This window comes from Corythoichthys intestinalis, chromosome 14 (assembly GCF_030265065.1).
Source record: "Corythoichthys intestinalis isolate RoL2023-P3 chromosome 14, ASM3026506v1, whole genome shotgun sequence".
NCBI classification, from domain to species: Eukaryota; Metazoa; Chordata; class Actinopteri; order Syngnathiformes; family Syngnathidae; genus Corythoichthys; species Corythoichthys intestinalis.
In genome coordinates, this window is record NC_080408.1 from 882,777 (window position 1) to 904,904 (window position 22,128).

The 22,128-nt window shown below is 43.6% G+C and overlaps 1 protein-coding gene across 2 annotated transcripts; it reads right to left on the bottom strand.

Moving 5' to 3' along the window:
• Window positions 1–617: 617 nt before the first annotated feature.
• Window positions 618–17,931, bottom strand: b3gnt5b (UDP-GlcNAc:betaGal beta-1,3-N-acetylglucosaminyltransferase 5b). 2 transcript variants are annotated; one of them, XM_057857605.1, is made up of 3 exons: window positions 17,606–17,931; window positions 17,353–17,449; window positions 618–2,482 (listed from the first exon to the last, which is right to left on the bottom strand). In XM_057857605.1, the coding sequence occupies exon 3, from the start codon at window positions 2,389–2,391 to the stop codon at window positions 1,297–1,299; it is 1,095 nt and encodes a 364-aa protein (XP_057713588.1). In that variant the 5' UTR covers window positions 2,392–2,482; window positions 17,353–17,449; window positions 17,606–17,931; the 3' UTR covers window positions 618–1,296. The 2 variants fall into 2 exon arrangements, with proteins under 2 accessions (XP_057713588.1, XP_057713587.1); XM_057857604.1 differs by having other exon boundaries at window positions 17,353–17,452.
• Between the last annotated feature and the right edge of the window lie 4,197 nt (window positions 17,932–22,128).

Genomic DNA, 22,128 nt, shown 5'->3' on the forward strand with positions numbered 1-22,128 from the left:
AACTGGCATATCCTGTCAATACTTCTATGCCCGAAAAGCTACAGTGGTAAAAAAAAAAAAAAAAAATATATATATATATATACAGTGTATTACAAACGTGAGTCCTGTAGAAATATATTTCCATTTATTCACAATAATCATATGTAAAAGACACCACTTTGCTTTTCTTCCAATATTCGCACAGACCTTTTGTCCTCGTACCAATGTATGTAATCTGATCAGGGCTGGGGGTTGCACATACCAAGCAATTCTAGAGAGGAAGTTAACCCTTCCCCCACGTTAGAAGTGGGTAAAAAGTGCAGGCGCTGGGAGGCGCGACACACTCTCTGTGTCCCGGCACCGGCATGTCATGTCTTTTCTGTTTGTCTGTCTTTAAGTGTAAATTCTTTGTTCTTTTTATTCCTGAATTCTGTGTCATCATTTCCTGTTCGCTATAAGAATAAAACAACCTGTAACAAGGAATAAACGACTAATTTCCTTCAGTACACACCTCGCATTTCTGCAGATATTTCAGTATATCTTTTCATGGGACAACACTGACAAAATGACACTTTGACACAATGAAAAGTAGTCTGTGCAGCTTATATAATAGAGTTCATTTATTTTCCCTTCATAATAACTCAAAATATAGCCATTAATATCCAAACCCCTGGCAACAAAAGTGAGTACACTCCTTTGAAAAAACGTACATCCCTAAATGTCCAAATGGAGTACTGCTTGTCATTTTCCCTCCAAAATGTCATGTGACTTGTTACAGGCGTGCGGACAGCATTGCTGCAGAGATTGAAGAGGTGGCGGGTCAGCCTGTTAGTGCTCAGACCATACATCACATTGGTGTGCATGGCTGTCACCCCAGGAGGAAGCCTGTTCTGAAGACGGTACACAAGAAAGCCCGCAAACAGTTTGCTGAAGACATGTCAACAAAGCACATGGATTACTATGGTCTGATGAGACGGGACAATTCATCATTTGGACAGAATTGGTAGGTTTAGCTCAGTAAACATCTCGTTTGTACACTATTTACGTGCATCTAGCATGAGGGACAAACGCAAGCTTGACCCCCCCCCGCAACAGTTGCTAACGTACGTGCTGTACGCTATTGGCCCAAAAACGGAAAGTGACCCAGAAAAGCCCTGGAATCAAAAGGGAATGTCCCAACTGAAACGGGAAATGCACCAAAATCAACAGTGGCCCACGAATGCCTTAAAATAAAATCCTGGGCTGGATTTGACGTTGGATTCGTTTGAAGCGATCCATCCGCGAACAACGGAAGGTCGATGGTGGACAAGGCCTGCCTCAAAAGAACGCGGCGGTGCAAGGGTAGCTGTGGGCGGGGTAGCCGCAAAACAGAAAGATCCTGACGGCGGCGCAATAGAACCTGTCCAGGAGCCCGGACGCGGCCTCTCGCACGCGCACGTCGGTGGCCGCCTCCCATAGCCGTCGGAGGTCACCGACGTGGCCGTGAGAGGTGATCATCCGGTTATAGACGCACGGGTGATCGATGGCCTTGGAGCCGCCGGAGAAATAAGGATGCCCCCGCGGCGACACGCCCGCCGCCTTGGCGCAGATGCCCATGAAGACGTCGTCCACGTAAAAGGAGGCGTCCAGCGTCACGCTGGCGCGGTAGATCTTCTCGGCCACGTCCCCGGAAACCAAGTAGCCCATCCCGGCCGTGTAGTCCGGGTACGTGTCCCAGCGGTACAACTCGGGCGGCACGTAGTACTTACTGTCCTCCCTGCGAATGGGTGGCGCCGCCCTGATGACGTGGCCCACCCAGAGGTCGGCGGCGCCCCCCCGTCCCTGGGCCTCCCGCAAGTACGCCACCAAGTTGGGGGCGTGTACGAAGACGTCGTCGTCGGCCAGCATCAAGAAACGGGCGCGAGGGCAGCGTCTACGCGCCCACTGGAACTGCATGATCAGCTTCAGGGTCAAGTTGAGGAAGGAGTCGGAAAAGTCCCGCTGGATCAAATCGCCGTAGCGACGGTCCTCCGCCAGGAGCCGCCTCTGGACCACGTCGGCGTCGCAGTCGGGCGCTCCCAAGGCGAAAACCACCTTGACCGTCACGCCCAGCGCCTCGGAGAAGAAGCGCTCGTTGCCCCAAGTGGATCGGATGGCCCTCCGTCGGTCCGCGTTCCGCGGCGGCGATTTGACGAAGAGCAGGAGGAAGACGTCCGGCCCGGCGCATTTGTCCGGGTGATCCAGCAGGGGGCGGAAGTCGGTGAACGCGCGGGCCCGCTCCCGCGGCACCGTCAGGCCCTCCACTACGTCGTCGAAGCGGTTAACTAGGAGGCGGTACAAGAAGGACTTGGCGTGGTGGCCGTCGCGATGCAAGAGCACCCACAGCAGCAGGCCCGCACACAGCAGCAGCTTCTTCCGCCACCGCCACCACATGCTGTCCGAGGCCGGCGGCGGGCGGGCGCCTCACCTCACTGCGACCTTTCTTCCATCAGCCAAAATAACCTCCGCCGTCGTCCGTCTTCATCTGCGGAAATCATTTTGGTATTTAATGTTTTTGCGGACAACGCTCGCTCATCCGGAACCAACTCGTGTGGGACGGCGACAGACGTCCGATCCATCGGAAGCCAATGAACCGGCCAAATGGATGGGACGTCTACTCGCGATACTCATTTCACGGCGGCGGCGTGAAAAGCGCTCCTACCAAAATGGCCACTGGGCAGCCATGTTGGTAGAGGGCGATGTTACCTTCAGTCAATACGTTGACATTCAAATCAAGTCTTCACTAGTAGAAGTGCAACAATTATTCGACAACTAATCGATTATCGACTATTTGGATCACCAATGAATCGTTTAGGACTCACTTTACAGTGTATCACAAAAGTGAGTACACCCCTCGCATTTCTGCAGATATTTAAGTATATCTTTTCATGAGACAAAATGACACTTTGACACAATGAAAAGTAGTCTGTGTGCAGCTTATATAATAGATTTAATTTATTCCCCCCCCCAAATAACTCAAAGCCTTTATTATTTAAACCCCTGGCAACAAAAGTGAGTACACCGCATGCGAACTACGTCCATCCCTAAACGTCCAAATTGAGTACTGCTTGTCATTTTCCCTCCAAAATGTCATATGACTCGTTACAGGAGTGCTGTCAGCATTGCTGCAGAGATTGAAGAAATGGGGGGTTAGCCTGTTAGTGCTCAGACCATACATCAAATTGGCGGGCATGGCTGTCACCCCAGGAGGAAGCCTCTTCTGAAGACGGTACAAAAGAAAGCCCGCAAACAGTTTCCTAAAGACATGTCAACAAAGCACATGGATTACTAGAACCATGTCCTATGGTAGCAAGGTGTAGCAAGGGTCCCCGGGGGCCCCAGGCAAAGAGCAACAATAGGCCCTACCATTGTTATGGTGTTATATTTGTAACTTGGAGCAATAGCATATTTAATAAAAGTATAATAACGCCTCGGTCTCATAGAGCGCTTTTTAGCACACTCAAAGTGCCCGGCTTCTACTACATTAGGACATAAAACTACAGTAACATAGCATACTCACCATTGTCTTGCTTCCTTTTCTCATCTTCTGCTTTTTTTTCTTTCTTTTGTCGTTTCCAGAAGGATAACTTCTCTTCATTTTAGATATACGCCAATTAAAAAAAAGCCAAATTGCCGCTCACTCTCACTCTGAGTCACGTGAGGGGGGGGGTGAGTGTAGAGCGAGTGAAGGGACCCCTTCATGGAACTCAGAAATAAGGCTTTCACTGGCACTGTCGCACTTGCCGCTGCGACAGTGCAGTAAAGCTGCGTGTGCTAAATCTGTTGGCCCTCTGGGGGCCCTAGGCAATTGCCTGGTTTGCCTAATGGAACACAATGCCTCTGCCTATGGTCTGATGAGACGAAGATTAATTTGTTTGGTTCCGATAGTCTCGAGCATGTGTGGCGGTGACCAGGTGAGGAGTACAAAGATAAGTGTGTCATGCCTACAGTCAAGCATGGTGGTCAAGCATGACCGCCCCCCCCCACCTCTTCAATTTCTGCAGAAATGCTGACAGCACTCCTGTAACGAGTCACATGACATTTTGGAGGGAAGATGGCAAGCAGTACTCAATTTGGACATTTAGGGTTGTAGTTTCTAAGGGGTGTACTCACTTTTGTTGCCAGGGGTTTAGATATTAATGGCTTTATTTTGAGTTATTTTGAGGGGAAAATAAATGAACTCTTATTATATAAGCTGCACACAGACTACTTTTCATTGTGTCAAAGTGTCATTTTGTCAGTGTTGTCCCATGAAAAGATACCGTACTGGCCCGAATATAAGACGGTGTTTTTTTGCATTGAAATAAGACTGATCAAGTAAGTGGGAGTCATCTTATATTCGGGGTCTAGACTTTATACCCATTCACGACGCTAGATGGCGCCAGATATCAATTAAGCAAATGCTGAACTTGAGGAGTAATGTTCTGTCATGACAGATCTCAGCTACTCTCAAGTTTAACCATTTTGCATTATTTTATTGCAGTGTTTTTCCTTATTCAGATTTGTTTCAAGACTAGTTACAGTTAGACCTCACTTTGATGGTTATTGCAATTTTGTTGTTTTATCACAATAGATTGCTTTATTGATATTTCAAAACCCAGAAGCCATTCATTTACGAATGTGATTGCACTTTAATTTACATATTTAAATGTTCAGATATTAAGATTTGAATGAGGCAAAATAACACGCTTTTTCCTCTTAAATATGTTGTTTTAATCGTTTGTTTCAGGTGTAATGTAATTATTTTCTGTATAAAATTTTCAGTATCAAAAAGTTGATTGAATGTCAGGGACAGAGACAAAGTCATAACATTGTACGCCTTGAAGATATGCTCTGTAGCAAACTCAGATCACTAATCTGCTAGTGTAAGTGCCTGCTGTGTGATTTTAACGATCATTCGAAATGGAGCTGCTTGACTGGACGCTGAGCACTGGACAGAATTTTCGGCACCCTACTCAATGAACCTACACAAATCGACCATGGCAATCAATAACTTTTGGGAAGATAATATAAAGTGCCCTCCATAATTATTGGCACCCCTGAAAAAGATTTGTTTTTTAGCTTCTAATATATATATGTTTTTTTATGCAAATAATATGGGACCTTCATGGAAAAAAAGAGAAAAATCCAACCTTCAATACAAGTGCATTCATTCAGTGGGGAAAAAATCCCACATAAAGAAAAAAATATTTGACATCAAATAATGTGTGTACCCATGGTGTTAATACTTTGTACAACCCCCTTTTGCCAACAAAACAAGGTCTGGGGACCGAGATGGCCATGGGAGGAGCTTGATTTTGTGTCTGGTGAACCATTTCTGTGTACATTTGGCCATATGTTTAGGGTCATTGTCTTGCTGAAAGACCCAGTGACGACCATCTTCAGCTTTTGGGCAGAGGGCAACAGATTTTGATTTAAAATGTCCACAAGCATTCATGATGCCATGCACCCTAACAAGGTTCCCAGGGCCTTTGGAAGCGAAACAGCCCCACAGCATCACTGACCCACCCCCATACTTCACAGTGGGTATGAGGTGCTTTTCAGCATGCGCATCTTTCGTGGCACGCCAGAACCACTTAGAGTGTTTGTTGCCAAAAAGCTCAATCTTGGTGTCACACAAAAATATACCAAAGCACACGGTCCCAGTTGAAGCCTGGGACCGTGTGCTTTGGTCAGATGAGACCAAAAAAAAGAGAAGAAAAGTGATAATTAATCGTTGATTTAATCGTCCGGTTAATCCATGATGAAAATAATCATTAGTTGCAACCCTAATTACTAGCCGATTTGTTAATCAGTGTCAATGCATCTGCAATTTACCCAGTGCCTGCCTCTGAAGGCAATAGACGTCCAACCCCAAAAGTTATTCAAATTCCTTGCGCGGCACGAGCGTTTCAAAACGGCCTCACGGCGGCCGTCTTGGGAGGGTTGACGTTACTGTCAAAGTCTATGACTTTAACACTCAAATTAGAAGGAACGGACCAAATCGAAAGGAAGTGACTTGTAAATGCACCACAATCAATAGCAAGGGACCCAAAATCAGCAAGAAGTGACTTGTAATTGCCCCTAAAGTTTGTTCATTCCCCGCCAGCCCTCCCACTTCAAATGGTTTCGGATGTCTACTCGTACCAAAATCCTTTCAATTCACAGCAGAAAAGGACTTCCGTCGAGTAGCGTTGCTGTCTCAAGCAGACTACGGGGTCGCTCCGTTTCAACTACTCCGCGCGAGGGCAGCTTGTACGGGGACTTTCCATCCCCGTCAAGTGCTCTGACTCAGTTGGCGTGAATGCAAAAAGCCAACACAGCAAACAATGGCGTCCGAGCGCTCCAAAATGCTGAGAGCCGTGAAACAGACACAATGGTTACCGAGCGACCACAATGGATTTCGCTGCACAATGCTGTGGCCTACAGCTTCCTGCGCTCAAACTCGCCACCCTGGGGGGGCACATTGCCGCCGCGCCCTCATTAACTCATTAGCCGCCACCGACGGTGACAGACGAAGCAGATCGACTGGAAGAATCAACTCTTTTGACATTGAGCACACATTACCGTGGACATTACTCATATCTATCCAACCATTATCTATTGCTTAATCCGGTGTTGGGTCGCGGGGGCAGCCTAGACTTCCCCCTGCCCAGCCACCTCAACCAGCTCGTCTGGCGGGATCCTGAGGCGTTCCCTAGCCAGCCTGTCCTAGGTCGTCCCCGATGGCCACTTCAGCTGGCTCCTCCCAACTTGGAGGAGTAGTGGCTCGACCCTGAGTCCCTCCCGGAAGACCGAGCTTCTAACGTATCTATAAGGGAGAGCCTGCGGAGGTAACTCAATTCGGCCGCTCGTATGCGGGATCTGGTTCTTTCGGTCACGACCCACAGCTCGTGAGGGTAGGTAGGAACGTAGATGGACCGGTAAATCAAGAGCTTCGCCTTTTGGCTCAACTCCTTCTTCACCACAACGGACCGGTACAGAGTCGGCATCACTGCAGACGTTGCACCGATCCGCCCGTCGATCTCCCGCTCCCTCCTACCCTCACTCATGAACAAGATCCCAAGATACTTGAACTCCTCCATTTGGGGCAGGATCTCATCCCCGACCCGGACGCGGTCTCGGGTTTGGAGGTGCCGATCTTCATCCCGACTGCTTAACATTCGGGTGCGAATTGCTCCAGTGGGAGTTGGAGTTCACGGCTTGATGAAGCCAACAGCACCACATCATCTCCAAAAAGCAGCGATGCAATGCTGAGGCCATCAAACCGGACCCCCCTCAACGCTTTAGCTGCACCTAGAAGTTTTGTCCATAAAAGTTATGAAGAGAATCGGTGACAAAGAGCAACCTCGGCAGCAGAGGTTGCGCTAGACATTTTCGTTGTCTGTCATTTTGACTGAGAGGGTCATAAAAATCCAGTCATAATCTATTTTTACCCGTCACTTAAATTTTTAAAATGATAATGATGACATATTCAATAGTATTTAGTTTTCATTCATTTTTAATTAATATTGTAACGCTTGCTTGGCGGCAAAAAATTAGACACGGAAGTCGTAGTATTTTTCTCCCTCTTTTTACTCTGCTTACCGCCAGCAACACCAACAAAACAACAACTCCACCCCCAAAGAAAAAGAGGCAACTATATAGACCCCAATCACCAACGTCACACAATGATCTTAATTGTGGTTGTCAGCCCAAAATCTTCTAAATATATATTAAATGCATCTTACCAGATATAAAATGACTACTACATAGTCTGTGGTGATCGTTTGGTGCCCAGATTTCTTGTCGAATTACAGCAGTACATATCGCTCTCCTCTTCGGGTCTCTCAGAATACGGTAGAACTTCAAGTCTCTCCGTCTATCTTCTCTTTTACTGCAACCAACGCCTTCACCATTTTGATTATTAATGTTAACGAGCAGAAAAACACGGCGTAATAGGAGGCATGTACGTAGCGGTAATGTGTAAACACGACGAGCTGACGGATAATATGGCGGCTCCAGTCAGGGGGGCGGAGTTTTGACGTCATGTGATTGGGGTCTATACACAGGCGGCAATCTAGTCCACCAATTGGATGACGCGCTGGCACACCGGGTGCACCAATAAGAACCTCGCGTTGATGTGTCAATCACGGTGCCGCCGCCAGACCCCGGTGACGCTACAATATTCTGACAGAATAGCCAACGACGTCATGCATTAAGAGAGACAATAGCTAATTAATATGCTCACTCGCCACCCTGTGGTCTGGGGTGTGAATTGCAACCTGTCAAAATGACGGACGGACTTCAGTTTTTTCGTCACCGTTTTAAAAAACCGGTCAACAACGGAAAATATTCGGTTAACGCGACCCCTGCTCAGCAGAGTCTAACCCTCACTGGGAAGGAATCCGACTTACTGCCGGCAATGCGGACCAAACTCTGGTACCGGTCGTACAGGGACCGAACAGCTCTCACCAGGGGGCTCGGTAATCCGTATTCCTGAAGCAACTCCCACCACAGGACTTCCCGAGGGACACGTTCGAACGCCTTCTCTAACACATGCAGACCGGTCGGGCGTATTCCCACGCACCCACGAAGACCCTGCCGAGGGTTTACTGGTCCACGGCCGGGAAGAAAAGCACACTGCTCCTCATGAATCTGAGAATAAACTCCCTGGCGGACAGTCCTCTCCAGCAGCCCTGAATAGACTTTCAGTCTGCCAATCCAGAGGCACTATCCCCGATGTCCACGCGATGTTGTACAGACGTGTCACGAAAGCCCCTGCCAGTTCTCGGCCGGGATAGGCTCTGGCACCCCCGTGACCCTCGTGAGGATAAGTGATTCAGAAGATTCTCGCAGTCGGCGTGATGTTACGATGACGTCATTTCGCATAGCAACGTGTCGCCATTTTGAGAAGGGGGCACGCACAGGTAAACATCCGTAAACAAACATTGTCTGAAATTCATATATTTCAGCTGTGTTTTTCGTCTTTTTTTTCATAAAAAACGTCTTAAACATGACTTATTATTATCACGAGTCACTGCCGACAGACGCAAGGAGGCGATACAACTTCAAATTAGCGTGTATTGGCTTGCAAATCTGCACATACAAAGTCACACCTGATAGCTGGATAAACAATCCAAAGGAATGGCCTGCACTGGAGTTCGGAAACATCTACAACTAGGAGTAGGATCCTTTTGGTACCTCACGATACAATACGATTTGCGATACAAAGCTCATGATAACGATCTGACGATATGGCGAGACAACGATTATCGATACATTGGTCAGGAACTTGGAATGAGTTCATCACTACTAGACGTCCAATCCATTTGAAGTGGGAGGGTGGCAGCGAATGAACGAATGTTCATTCGCTGCCATCCCTCCCACTTCAAACGGCTTGAACGTCTATGGCCGGTAGTGGCAGCCAATGCCAGCCAATGAGGTATTTTTTGGCCATTTAAGGTCATTTACCTGTTGGTTTTCAGTTACTTTCTGTTGATTTTGGGGTATTTTATGCATCTTTAACAGTTTATTTTGAGTTACAGAACAGGAAGTGACCTGGGAATCACCCAAATAAATAGGCAGTGACTCAAACTCAACAGAAAATGACCTGTAAATGCTCTAAAATGAGCAGCAAGTGACCTGTAAATGCCCTGAAAATCGGATAGAATGACTGTGAATGTTCTGGTTCGGAATGAACGAACGTTCCCAGTCTAAATGGATCGGGCGTTGGGCACCGTCAATGCAGCCTTAAAGTTAACTGAGACACTATTATGGTGGAAGATTTTGGTAGCAACTTTTTGCTTCATTTTTATATATTTTTTTAGACATTGACAGCTTTTTAAACGATATCTCCGTTCTTGGCAGGATCATATCAATAACTTTTCGGGATACAAAGTATCACGATATATCACCATTTCGATATTTTGTCACACCCCTATCTACAACCACCTCATAAAGTCACCCAGTAAGTTGACCTCTATCAATTCTAGGCATTTTTTGTTGTTAAACAAATGAAAATAAATGGGAAGTTATTTCAGTTAATGCAGTGCTTCTCAATAATTTTATATTACGCCCCCCCAAGGAAGACGTAAATGTTTCGCACCCCCCCAAACTCTCTGCCGCCACTATAAATAGTACTGTCTATAAAAGTACTATTATAAGTATGCCTCTGCCTAACATTGTGTCCTTTTTTTCTATTAAAGAAAAAAAGCAACATAGATCAACTTATAATAAAGTATAACTTTATTAACATTGTTTTGTTTGTACCAGAAAAGACTTAACATGCATCAATTTGCCTGAATTAAAAAAAAAGTCACATCCAAACTGTAAAAATACACTCAAGGTACATTTTTGACCATTTGATACTGAAAAATAAAATGTAATAAAATCAGTAAATAATAACAAATTCAAATCGATTAGAAACATTAACTCATGAGGACAATAAGCCAAAAAATTTGACCGAAAAAACAAAATTGAATTGAGAGAAACTCTAAGAAGAGTGAGGACCGTTTTTATTTTTGCTGCTCACAGTATCACCTCCTTTGCAATGGTGTGGGGTATTTTGCACTGAGCATGCTAACAGTGCTCACTGGTTTACTGATATAACACTGACAAAGCGGGACGATTGATGGCAATATTCGGCACGTTTTCGCTAAAAAACAGTCACGTGGCTTATCAATGAGATTGGGGTCTAATGTCTTTAACTGGCGTCTCAATTGATTTGGCTTCCGGCTGTCCGCTATAATCATTTTTAGACACAGTAAAAAGTGGTCTTTCCTCATCTCCCACTGCATTAAAAGTCAAAGCCAAAAGGCAAACAGTCCGAAAAAAGCGCATTCTCGGCACAGAGGGAGAACCGTAGGTCGTCGTGACGATACCAAGCCGAAAATGGCACTTCTCGGATGGACACGTGTGAACCGGAGAAGACAGTGGGTCGCTGCGTGAGTGCGGCTGGAAAACGGCTTTCGAAAACGGCGCACAGCTCTTCATATCTCTTTTCTGTGTGCTCTTGCTTAGTTCAAAAATACTGCGCGCACTCTGAAAATGAGAGCACCACTGCCACCCACCGAGTGGATGTGCAATTACACTATATTTTAGTATGGCGAAAAAAAACCCCAAAAACATGTTCCCCAAGGTCACATGCGCCACCCCTGGCATCGCTCTGCGCCCCCTAGGGGGGCACGCCCCACTATTTGAGAAGTACTGAATTAATGGATGCATTACGGGATGATTATTTCTGCCGTAACCGGTAATTCACCTCCAAGCGTTATTTAGCCGTGAACTGTGGTAGTAGAACTAAATGAGGTGTCACGAGGCAAGAACGCAGTGCATGAGTCACGTCACGGCAAAATAACCAATTCCCACCAGGCCAATAATATACCGATTGACCAATTAGAGCAGTTCACGGCAAACAAAAATGCTTTGCGAGTTGTCGGTTACGGTAACAATAATCACTGCCTAGCCTATTTAATCCTATCAGATAATTGGGGCAAAAAAAAAAAAAATCAATTAAAGTTTCCTCACCAGTAATAAAATGTCGGCTGCAAACGTAAATGAGCCTAGATGTAGGTTCCCACAGGCGAGAATAGTCCACCGAACTGTTCCTCGATTGATTGCTTTCAGCCATTTGCTTGTCCTTTTCTTCTCACGAGGAAGAATGAAGAACTTCGAATGCGGCTCCGAACTCTTCCTTGTGTTACAACCCGCAACACGGCAACTTTTAGTCATTCCGACGGAAAAAAAGACCGCAAATAAGACAAACGTTCAATGCGTTTGTACTAGAATGTACGTCAGAGCAACTGCTTGTGACTCGTGTTTTGCCCCCTATTCAGTATGGCCACGCTTTGTTGTGGCTGGTGACGTCATTAATGGCGACTGCGAGAATGAATGAATATTACCCATGGAGATCAGATGCGTAAGGCTCAATGTCTAAAGTGTGTTGGGGCCCTTGTAGTTTCTCCACCGCAGTCCTCTTTCTTGACAGCCTTCCTTCTATTCTATAATGCCTTTAACCCTTTAGCTGCCAATTCATTTTGAAAGGGAGGGGCCACTGAACGTTGGTTCATGACGAGCATTCAAAGCCATTCCTGCCAGTTGCAATGAATTGGACAACTATGCTTGTCAGTGGCAGACAATGACTTCAAATAGCATAATAAATCAACTTTGTTATTGGGGGACATAACTCGCCTGGTATACCAGACTCACCGCTGTTCCAGCAATTGAGTCTGGCGACCGTCCGGCGGATCAAATTCCGAGGGCGGAGCAAGCCACAGCAAACAGACAGCGGAGCGGACCAATCAGCGACGGGCAGACGTGACGTTGTTAAAGCGACAAGTAATTAGCGTGAGCGGAGAATGGAGACGTTGATTCAACATGGCTAGCGCGAGCCGTGTTGACTGGTTTCAGTGACTTGTTTCGATGTGTTTTTGGTCATTTAAAACTGGTTTTACTGCGGCTTGGAACATATTCTCGGCTCTCCCGTTCGCCATCTGTGTTGTTGTAGAGACGACTTTCGGCGCGCAAGAGTAAGAACACGTCACGCAACAAAACGAATCTGATTGGACGGTTGATTTTGTACCTTGCTCGAGAGGCCGTTAATGGGCTGGGTCCCAGACTATTTCTCACGTTGTTTGAAAAATACAGGGAGAATAGTCTGGCTGTGCCAGGCAAGGACATAACCAGAGTATGTCTGTTTTTATTTGTTTTCATTTGATTGATTTTTTAGCTCATTTATTGCCTTGACAGAGATAGACATCAAATCCATTTGAACTGAGCAATATTGAAAGATCATGTTTCAATGCCACTGACTGCAATGGATGTCCAAACCACCCCCAAGTTTTAAAAAATACTCCCCCCAATTTGTATTATACGCAGTGCTGGCTAAAAGTATTGGCACCTGTGCAAATATGTCAGATAGTGCTCAATTTATCCCAGAATATGATTGCTATTACAAATACTTTGGGAGTAATATCTTAATTTATTTTGCTTGCAATGAAAAAACACAGAAGAGAATGGGGGGAAAAAATTAAAATCATTATCATTTTACACAAAACTCCAAAAATGGGCCGGTCAAAAGTATTGGCACCCGTTAAAAAATCATGTGACGCTTCTCTAATTTGTGGAAGTAACAGCACCTGTTATTTACCTGTGGCACCAAACAGGTGGTGACAATAACTAAATCACAATTGCAGCCAGTTACAATGGATTAAAGTTGACTCAACCACTGTCCTGTGTCCTTGTGTGTACCACATTGAGCATGGAGAAAAGAAAGAAGACCAAAGACTTGTCTGAGGACCTAAGAAGCCAAATTGTGAAGAAGCATGGGCAACCTCAAGGCTACAAGTCCATCTCCAAAGACCTGAATGTCCCTGTGTCTACCGTGCGCAGTGTCATCAATAAGTGTAAAGCCCACGGCACTGTGGCTAACCTCCCTAGGTATGGACAGAAAAGAAAAATTGACAAGAGATTTCAACGAAAGATTGTTCGAATGGTGGACATCCAAACAAGTTCAAGCTGTCTCGCAGTCCGAGGGTACAACAGTGTCAACCCGTACTATCCGTCGGTGTCTGAATGAAAAGGGACTCTATCCAGGAAGAACCCACTTCTGACCCAGAGACATAAAAAATCCAGGCTGGAGATTGCCAAAACCTACCTGAGAAAGCCAAAAACGATTTGGAAGAATGTTCTCTGGTCAGATGAGACAAAAATGTAGCTTTTTGGGAAAAGGCATCAACATAAGAGTTTACAGGAAAAAAAAAACGAGGCCTTGAAAGAAAAGAACACAATACCCACAGTCAAACATGGCAGAGGTTCACTGATGTTTTGGGGTTGCTTTGCTACCTCTGGCACTGGACTGTTTGACCGTGTGCATGGCATTATGAAGTCTGAAGACTACCAACAAACTGTGCAGCATAATGTAGGGTGAAAGCTGGTCTCCCTCCGAGGTCCTGGGTCTTCCAGCAGGACAATGACCCAAAACACAGCTCAAAAAAGCACTAGAAAATGGTTTGTGAGAAAGCACTGGAGACTGGCCAGCAATGAGTCCAGACCTGAATCCCATAGAACAGGGGTCCCCAACCGCCGGACATTTGTTCCCGGAAATAATTAACCCCCACACTAGAATGACTGAAAAACAGACGACTTTGGACAGGTTTTTTACGGGGAAAAGGGAACCTGACGAGCCAGAAAATGAGCCTACAACCTCGAAGAAAACAAAATCGACGCTACTTCCCAATTACTAAAGACCCACGAACTGCAAAGGAGTGGATTCAGGACCCGTTTGTGAATAAACTAGTGCTGCAACGATTCATCGATTTAACTCGAGTATTCGATTAGAATAAAATATTAAATTTTGTTGCTTCGAGTATTCGTTTAATTAAAGTGGCGTTGAAACGGTTTATTTTGAAAGTGTTTGCATTCACTTTTATTGATTAGGGTGGAAACACTGCCCTCTGGTCTGCCTCTTCACATGGCTGAACAAATGAGCCAACTGCTCCCTGTTAAGACCAAAGTAAGCTAAGTTTTTGTTTGAGCTAATATTTTATTGCATTCATAATTTAGTTCATAGGTATATTGAACCGTTTTTGTGTGAATATGTGTCTGAAAAATTTGTTGAGAAATAAAAAAAAAAAAAACTAGCATTTTATAGCATTTAAACTAGCGAACTTTTTCTATGAAAGTTAGCCAATTGTTTTTTTCTTGTACATAGATCCTCATTTTTAAAAAAAATCATACCCATTGAGGCTCAGCTCATGTATTTGAATTTTTCATGTTCCGTATCCGATTACTCGATTATTCAAACTAACTAGTCCATCGATGAATCGACTACTAAAATATTCGATAGCTGCAGCCCTAGAATAAACCGAGTGAGTCGAGCATGCCCGTGCAACAGGAGGACCAGCTTGTAGAAATTGCGAATGACGGCGATCTTAAATGTACATTTGAGACAATAACTCTACCGAGGTTCTGGATTAAAGTCATTCTGGAATATCCTAACATCATTAGGAGAGCACTGAAAACCGTGCTACAATTTCCAACATCGTATCTTCGTGAAGCGGGCTTCTCTCACTCTCCCATCACACCTAGATGGGACCATCTCATCTCAACGAAACAAGCTCAGGCCTCCCACTGATTCAGCGGGTGAGTTTTATTTTCCCTGCACTTAACACGAGGCTAAAAACAAATGTTATTTTATATTTGCCGTATTTTTCTGCCGCACATTGCCGGTGTTCTGACAAATTTTGCATGCGCTTAATGTTAAAAATGGCCGCAAATGCAGCGATTCCAAGGTAAACACTACAAACTTTCCTGTTTGATGCAACTAGTTTAACTGGCAACTAGTAAAAGAGGGCTTTTTCACCGCCACAAAAGCTTTGGGAAAAAATTTTATAAGGGTGCAAAATTTGACAGAACACCCGTCCGTGAAAAAACGACCCAAATCACACCGGTCCGTGGTGCAAAAAAGGTTGGGGACCCCTGCCAAAGAACACCTGTGGAGAGATCTGAAAATGGCACCCTTCAAATCTCAGAGACCTGGAGCAGTTGGCCAAAGTAGAATGGTCGAAAATTCCAGCAGAGTATTGTAAGAATCTCAATGGATACCTGAAGCGGTTGTTCGCAGTTATTTTGTCTAAAGGTTGTGCTACCGAGTATTAGGCTGAGGGTGCCGGCCCCTTTTTACATTTTTGTGTAAAATGATAATGATCTAAATTTTTTTTTTTCTAATTTCGGAACCCCAAAACATTAGCGAACCTTCGCCATGTTTGACTGTTGGGACTGTGTTCTTTTCTTTAAAGGCCTGGTTTTTTTCCTGTAAACTCTTATGTTGATGCCAGAGAACATTCTTCCAAAACGTTTTTGGCTTTCACAAGTAAGTTATGGCAAACTCCAGCCTGGCTTTTTTATGTCTCTGGGTCAGAAGTGGGGTCTTCCTAGGTAGAGTCCCTTTTCATTCAGACACTGACGGATAGTACGGGTTGACACTGTTGTACCCTCGGACTGCGGGACAGCTTGAACTTGTTTGGATGTCCACCCTCCGGATAATCTTTTGTTGAAATCTCTGGTCAATTTTTCTTTTCCGTCCATATCTAGGGAGGTTAGCCACAGTGCCGTGGGCTTTACACTTATCGATGAAACTGCGCACGGTAGACACAGGAACATTCAGGTCTTTGGAGATGGACTTGTAGCCTTGAAATTGCCCAAGCTTCTTCACAATTTGGCTTCTTAAGTCCTCAGACAGGTCTTTGGTCTTCTTTTTTTTCTCCATGATCAATGTGGTACACACAAGGACTTAGGACAGAGGTTGAATCAACTTTAATCCATTTTAACTGGCTGCAATTGTGATTTAGTTTTTGCCACCACAGTTAAGTAACACGTGCTGTTAATTCCACAAATTAGAGAAGCATCACATGATTTTTCAACGGGTGCCAATATTTTTGACCGGCCCATTTTTGAAGTTTTGTGTAAAATGATAATGATTTAATTCATTCTCTTTTGTGTTTTTTTCATTGCAAGTAGGGCTGCAGCTATCGATTATTTTAGTAGTCCATTAATCGATGAACTAGTTAGCTTGAATAATCGAGTAATCGAATAAAGAACATACAAAATTTAAAATACCTTAGCTGAGCCTCAAACGGTTTTAAAAATAAATAAATAAGGATCTATGTACAAAAAAAGAACAATTGGCTAACTTACATAGCAAAAGACCACTAGCTTAAATGCTATAAAATACTAACTTTTTTTTAACAATGCTCTTAACAAATGGTTCAGCCACATATTCCCACAAAAATTGGCTAAATATACCCTAAATTATGAATGCATTAAAAAAAAAAAACATTAGCTCACACAAAAACATAGCTTATGTTGGTCTTAACAGGGAGCAGATGGATTTGGTCATGTAAAATGAGGCAGACTAGAGGGTAGTGTATCCACCCAAATCAATAAAACTAAATGCAAATACTTTCAAAAACAAACCATTACATTGCCACTTTAATTAAACGAATACTCGAAGCAGCAAAATTTGATTTGAATCTTTTTTTCTAATCGAATACTCGAGTTAATCAATTAATCGTCGCGACACTAATTGCAAGCAAAAAAAAAAAAAAAAAAAAAGATATTACTACCAAAGCATTTGTAATTGCAATCATTTTCTTTATCTGACAGAATTGCAAGTGTGCCAGTACTTTTGGCCAGCACTGTATATTAGTAATTTTAAAAAAGAAATAGTCATGAAAATTTGGCTGACCCAAAATGTGATATAAACAGCAGTGTTTTTTATGGGCTAAAGTTGGCGTATTCATCATCGGTATTAGAGTCCGCGATGGTATCAAATCCGCTTCTGGGTGCTAGGAGTGCCGACGCAGAAGGAGGACGCGCTAGAAAAACAGCTCTTACTTCATTCTTGCAGCCCTTGCGGGTTGACCAATCTAACGGACTGACAGGAGAGATCAACTGTTGACTGAAGGTGTTGCCAGCTCCTCTTGCTCAACTACTACTGTATAGAATAGAAAAAATAGAATAAATGAATTTAGGTTGAGAATAGAAGAAGTTTGTAAAAATAAGCCGCATACTTCACAAGTCATCATTTCTATAAATAGAAGACACACAGTGAGTGGAGGGGGAGAGAGAGAGAGAGGGAGAAACTCACCCCAAGTCTTCCAAACTGAAATTGCCTAGTTAGTTTTCCTTTATTTTTCTTCTGACTGCAGTCACTCTGCTACTGATTTCAATCTGTTGATGACTGCCTGTTTTTCTCTCTCCCTCTCTCACTTCCCACTCTGCATGTATATGAATGTGGGAGGAGCTATACATAGAAGGGGGTGGAGCTATGCGCCAAGATTGGAAAATTAGTCCACAACTGGAGATTATTTTTCTCAGGGACAGTGGACATGCAGCTATTCAAAAGCACCCGTTTTTCATTCTTTTCAACTGTTTTTAGTTTTTTTTTTAGGGCTGTCAAAGGATTAAATTTTTAATTGTGTTAATTACAACTTAAAAATTAATTAATCGCAATTCAAACCATCTATAAAATATGCCATATTTTTCTGTAAATTATTGTTAGAATGGAAAGATAAGACACAAGACTGATAAACAGTATACATTCAACATACGGTACATACGGTGCCTTGCAAAAGTATTCGGCCCCCTTGAATCTTGCAACCTTTCGCCACATTTCAGGCTTCAAACATAAAGATATAAAATTTGAATTTTTTGTCAAGAATCAACAACAAGTGGGACACAATCGTGAAGTGGAACAAAATTTATTGGATAACTTAAACTTTTTTAACAAATAAAAAACTGAAAAGTGGGGCGTGCAATATTATTCGGCCCCCTTGCGTTAATACTTTGTAGCGCCACCTTTTGCTCCAATTACAGCTGCAAGTCGCTTGGGGTATGTTTCTATCAGTTTTGCACATCGAGAGACTGACATTCTTGCCCATTCTTCCTTGCAAAACAACTCGAGCTCAGAGAGGTTGGATGGAGAGTGTTTGTGAACAGCAGTCTTCAGCTCTTTCCACAGATTCTTCATTGGATTCCCGTCTGGACTTTGACTTGGCCATTCTAACACCTGGATACGTTTATTTTTGAACCATTCCATTGTAGATTTGGCTTTATGTTTTGGATCATTGTCCTGTTGGAAGATAAATCTCCGTCCCAGTCTCAGGTCTTGTGCAGATACCAACAGGTTTTCTTCCAGAATGTTCCTGTATTTGGCTGCATCCATCTTCCCGTCAATTTTAACCATCTTCCCTGTCCCTGCTGAAGAAAAGCAGGCCCAAACCATGATGCTGCCACCACCATGTTTGACAGTGGGGATGGTGTGTTCAGGGTGATGAGCTGTGTTGCTTTTACGCCAACCATATCGTTTTGCATTGTGGCCAAAAAGTTCAATTTTGGTTTCATCTGACCAGAGCACCTTCTTCCACATGTTTGGTGTGTCTCCCAGGTGGCTTGTGGCAAACTTTAAACGAGACTTTTTATGGATATCTTTGAGAAATGGCTTTCTTCTTGCCACTCTTCCATAAAGGCCAGATTTGTGCAGTGTACGACTGATTGTTGTCCTATGGACATCTCTGATCAGTTTTCTCCTTGTTTGAGAAGAAAGTTTGGAAGGACGGCCGGGTCTTGGTTAATTTGCAGTGGTCTGATGCTCCTTCCATTTCAATATGATGGCTTGCACAGTGCTCCTTGAGATGTTTAAAGCTTAGGGAAATCTTTTTGTATCCAAATCCGGCATTAAACTTCTCCACAACAGTATCTCGGACCTGCCTGGTGTGTTCCTTGGTTTTCATAATGCTCTCTGCACTTTAAACAGAACCCTGAGACTATCACAGAGCAGGTGCATTTATACCTGATTACACACAGGTGGATTCTATTTATCATCATCGGTCATTTAGGACAACATTGGATCATTCAGAGATCCTCACTGAACGTCTGGAGTGAGTTTGCTGCACTGAAAGTAATATTGCACGCCCCACTTTTCAGTTTTTTATTTGTTAAAAAAGTTTAAATTATCCAATAAATGTTGTTCCACTTGACGATTGTGTCCCACTTTTGACCAAAAAAATTAAATTTCGTATCTTTATGTTTGAAGCCTGAAATGTGGCGAAAGGTTGCAAGATTCAAGGGGGCCGAATACTTTTGCAAGGCACTGTAAGTACTGTACAGTGATACCTCAGCTCACGAACATAATTGGTTCCCAGAAAGTGTGTGTAAGGCGAAAAGTTCGTCTTCCGAACATTTATTTCCAATAAGAAACCATTAAAATGAGAATAATCCGTTCCCAGGTCCCCATAAAACATCATTTTCTACTAAATAAGCCTTAAAACTACACAAAAATATACCTGATTTTCTTTAATGTCTTCTTAGGCTTAACACTAGCCTGTGGTGGGGTCTTTTTCGGTTCCATAATAGCAAAAGTACACTCAATATGGTCCAAAATGTCTATCAAACACAAACCACGTTCGCACTCAACGAAAGGGAGGGGACGAACTGGGACGCCGTGAGCGTGCGTCAGCTTCTCGTGGCGCTGTTCGACCGCGTGGTTTGGTTGGTCCGCCGAAAACTAGTTGGTCAGCAGAGACTATATGCTCGCAGATTTAATGTTCTTGAGGCGAAAAGTTCGTGAGCTTAAGCGTTCGTGAGCTGAGGTATCACTGTATTTGTTTATTATAACAATAAATCAACAAGATGGCATTAACATTTCTTCTGTAAGTGTCAATGATGGTTTCCTTTTAGCTTTCCTGTATGAAAATCCCATTTCCTTTAGGCCCTTTTGCACAGTTCTGTCACATACCTTGACTCGAGCTTCCTCCCATTTCTTCCTCATTTGTCTTGTTGTCTTCTGTTTTCAAGACTAGGGGTTGTATTATAATTACCTTTAATCCTCGACCAAATCACTCTTGAGACACTCCCACCTGCTTGTATGCAGTAAAACTTTGGTCCTGTTTCCACCTAAATCCGGCGTTGGAACGCAGCGTCTTTGAGTTCATCACAGTAAGAAGCCACCACAACACTCTGCCTATGGGAAGGTGTGGTCAACAGATGGTGAAGTCCATGCATTACATAATAATTACTGGTCCCATATTTTTAAAAATACATTTACAATGACTAAAAACAAGAATGTTCAACTTATCCAGTTTAAAATATAGCACAGATGGCATATTACTCAGTCTAATATGTACAAAATGGGCTTTTCCCAATCCGATAAATGTACAAACTGTAATGAAGATCCTCCAGATACATACTTGCATGCTATTTGGCAATGTAAACCTGTACAGCAGTTCTGGTTGCAGGTAACAAAGAAACTCTGCAGGATTCCATTGTCTCCAAATCTTTGTCTGCTTGGCGATGTGAATATGGTGAATCTGTCAAATAATCAAGCCTGTCCACTACTGGCAATTCTAAAAAGAATTAAAAAAAATATTGCTAATAATTGTACGTCACCATCTTAACCCGGAAGTGGGTCAACATAGACACATCATTGCATACAATCCATGTTATTACTGCTTGTTTTCTGCCGGTAATCGTTCAAAAAAGAACATGCCGAGTAAACACTGCTGCTGTGGAACTTGTAGAAACGACTCTAGACATTACGGCATATGAAAGATGTTTTCTTCATACGTTTCCCGAGGCCAAAATCTCAGAGGTAAAAAATGTGAACAACGGATCTACTTGTCTAAAGGTCTAAAAGACCACTTTAATGCCAGCAAGGTGACGCCATTCACCTTCTAATGCAGTCAACATTTTCTTGGGGGCCATGGTCCTACAGATCGACAATCCTGCCCCGAAGAGGTTAGCCATTTTGATATTTTGACTTCTTTTTTAGCGTGGCGTTTTGCCGTGCTGCTTGTCTGACAATAAATGACCTGAAAAAAAAAATGAAAATGCCATCTGACTGCCACTGTTGTTCCCTTTATGTTGTAGAGAAACAACTTTAGTAAAGGGGAAGTGCAAATAAATTAATAGTTAAGCTTTGTTATCGATGAAAAATTAAAAGTGTTCGGCAATGAACACAATCTTTTCAAATTAAATGTCTCTTATACTCTTTCCTTTTTCTTAAAGATCTGAACAATTTTCTGTTGCATTGCTCATTTTTTTTTCGCGTGACAGCATGTCAGCCAATTGAACGGAGAACTGGAGTCCAGGTCGGGGAGGGTGGTTAGCTGAACGCATGCGCACACCCACGTGACTTTTCAGACTCAGCTGTGAAGCTCGGTGCTGTCCGTGGAATGAATAAATAATAAATATATGTGGAAACGGATGAAGCTACACAAGCACTTTTATGTTTGTTTTTAACACTTGTGTATGTACTGTAAATCTGACATTCCTGGATTGTTTTCCTCATGGAGATGCCTGTGTGGCAGCCTGGCAGGTTGTTTTTAGCATTAAATCGGTTTCTCATGTATGCCTTGTTACGGTAAGTGTAATACAGTAGTCTAATGCATGTTTACAACCTGTTTTTTTTTTGTGGTTTTTTTAATTTGCATTTCTGTGGTTATAGAAGGTTTGAAACCCCCCCCCCCCCCCCCCCACCACCACCACCACCACCGACACACCCACCCCTGAAAAAAAAAATATCAAAAAAAGAAATCTGGCTCTGTGGCAACCTTTTTGTCAAGGAGCTCAGGAAAGAAATTCTAGCCACTTTCACCCCTGGTTAAGACTAAG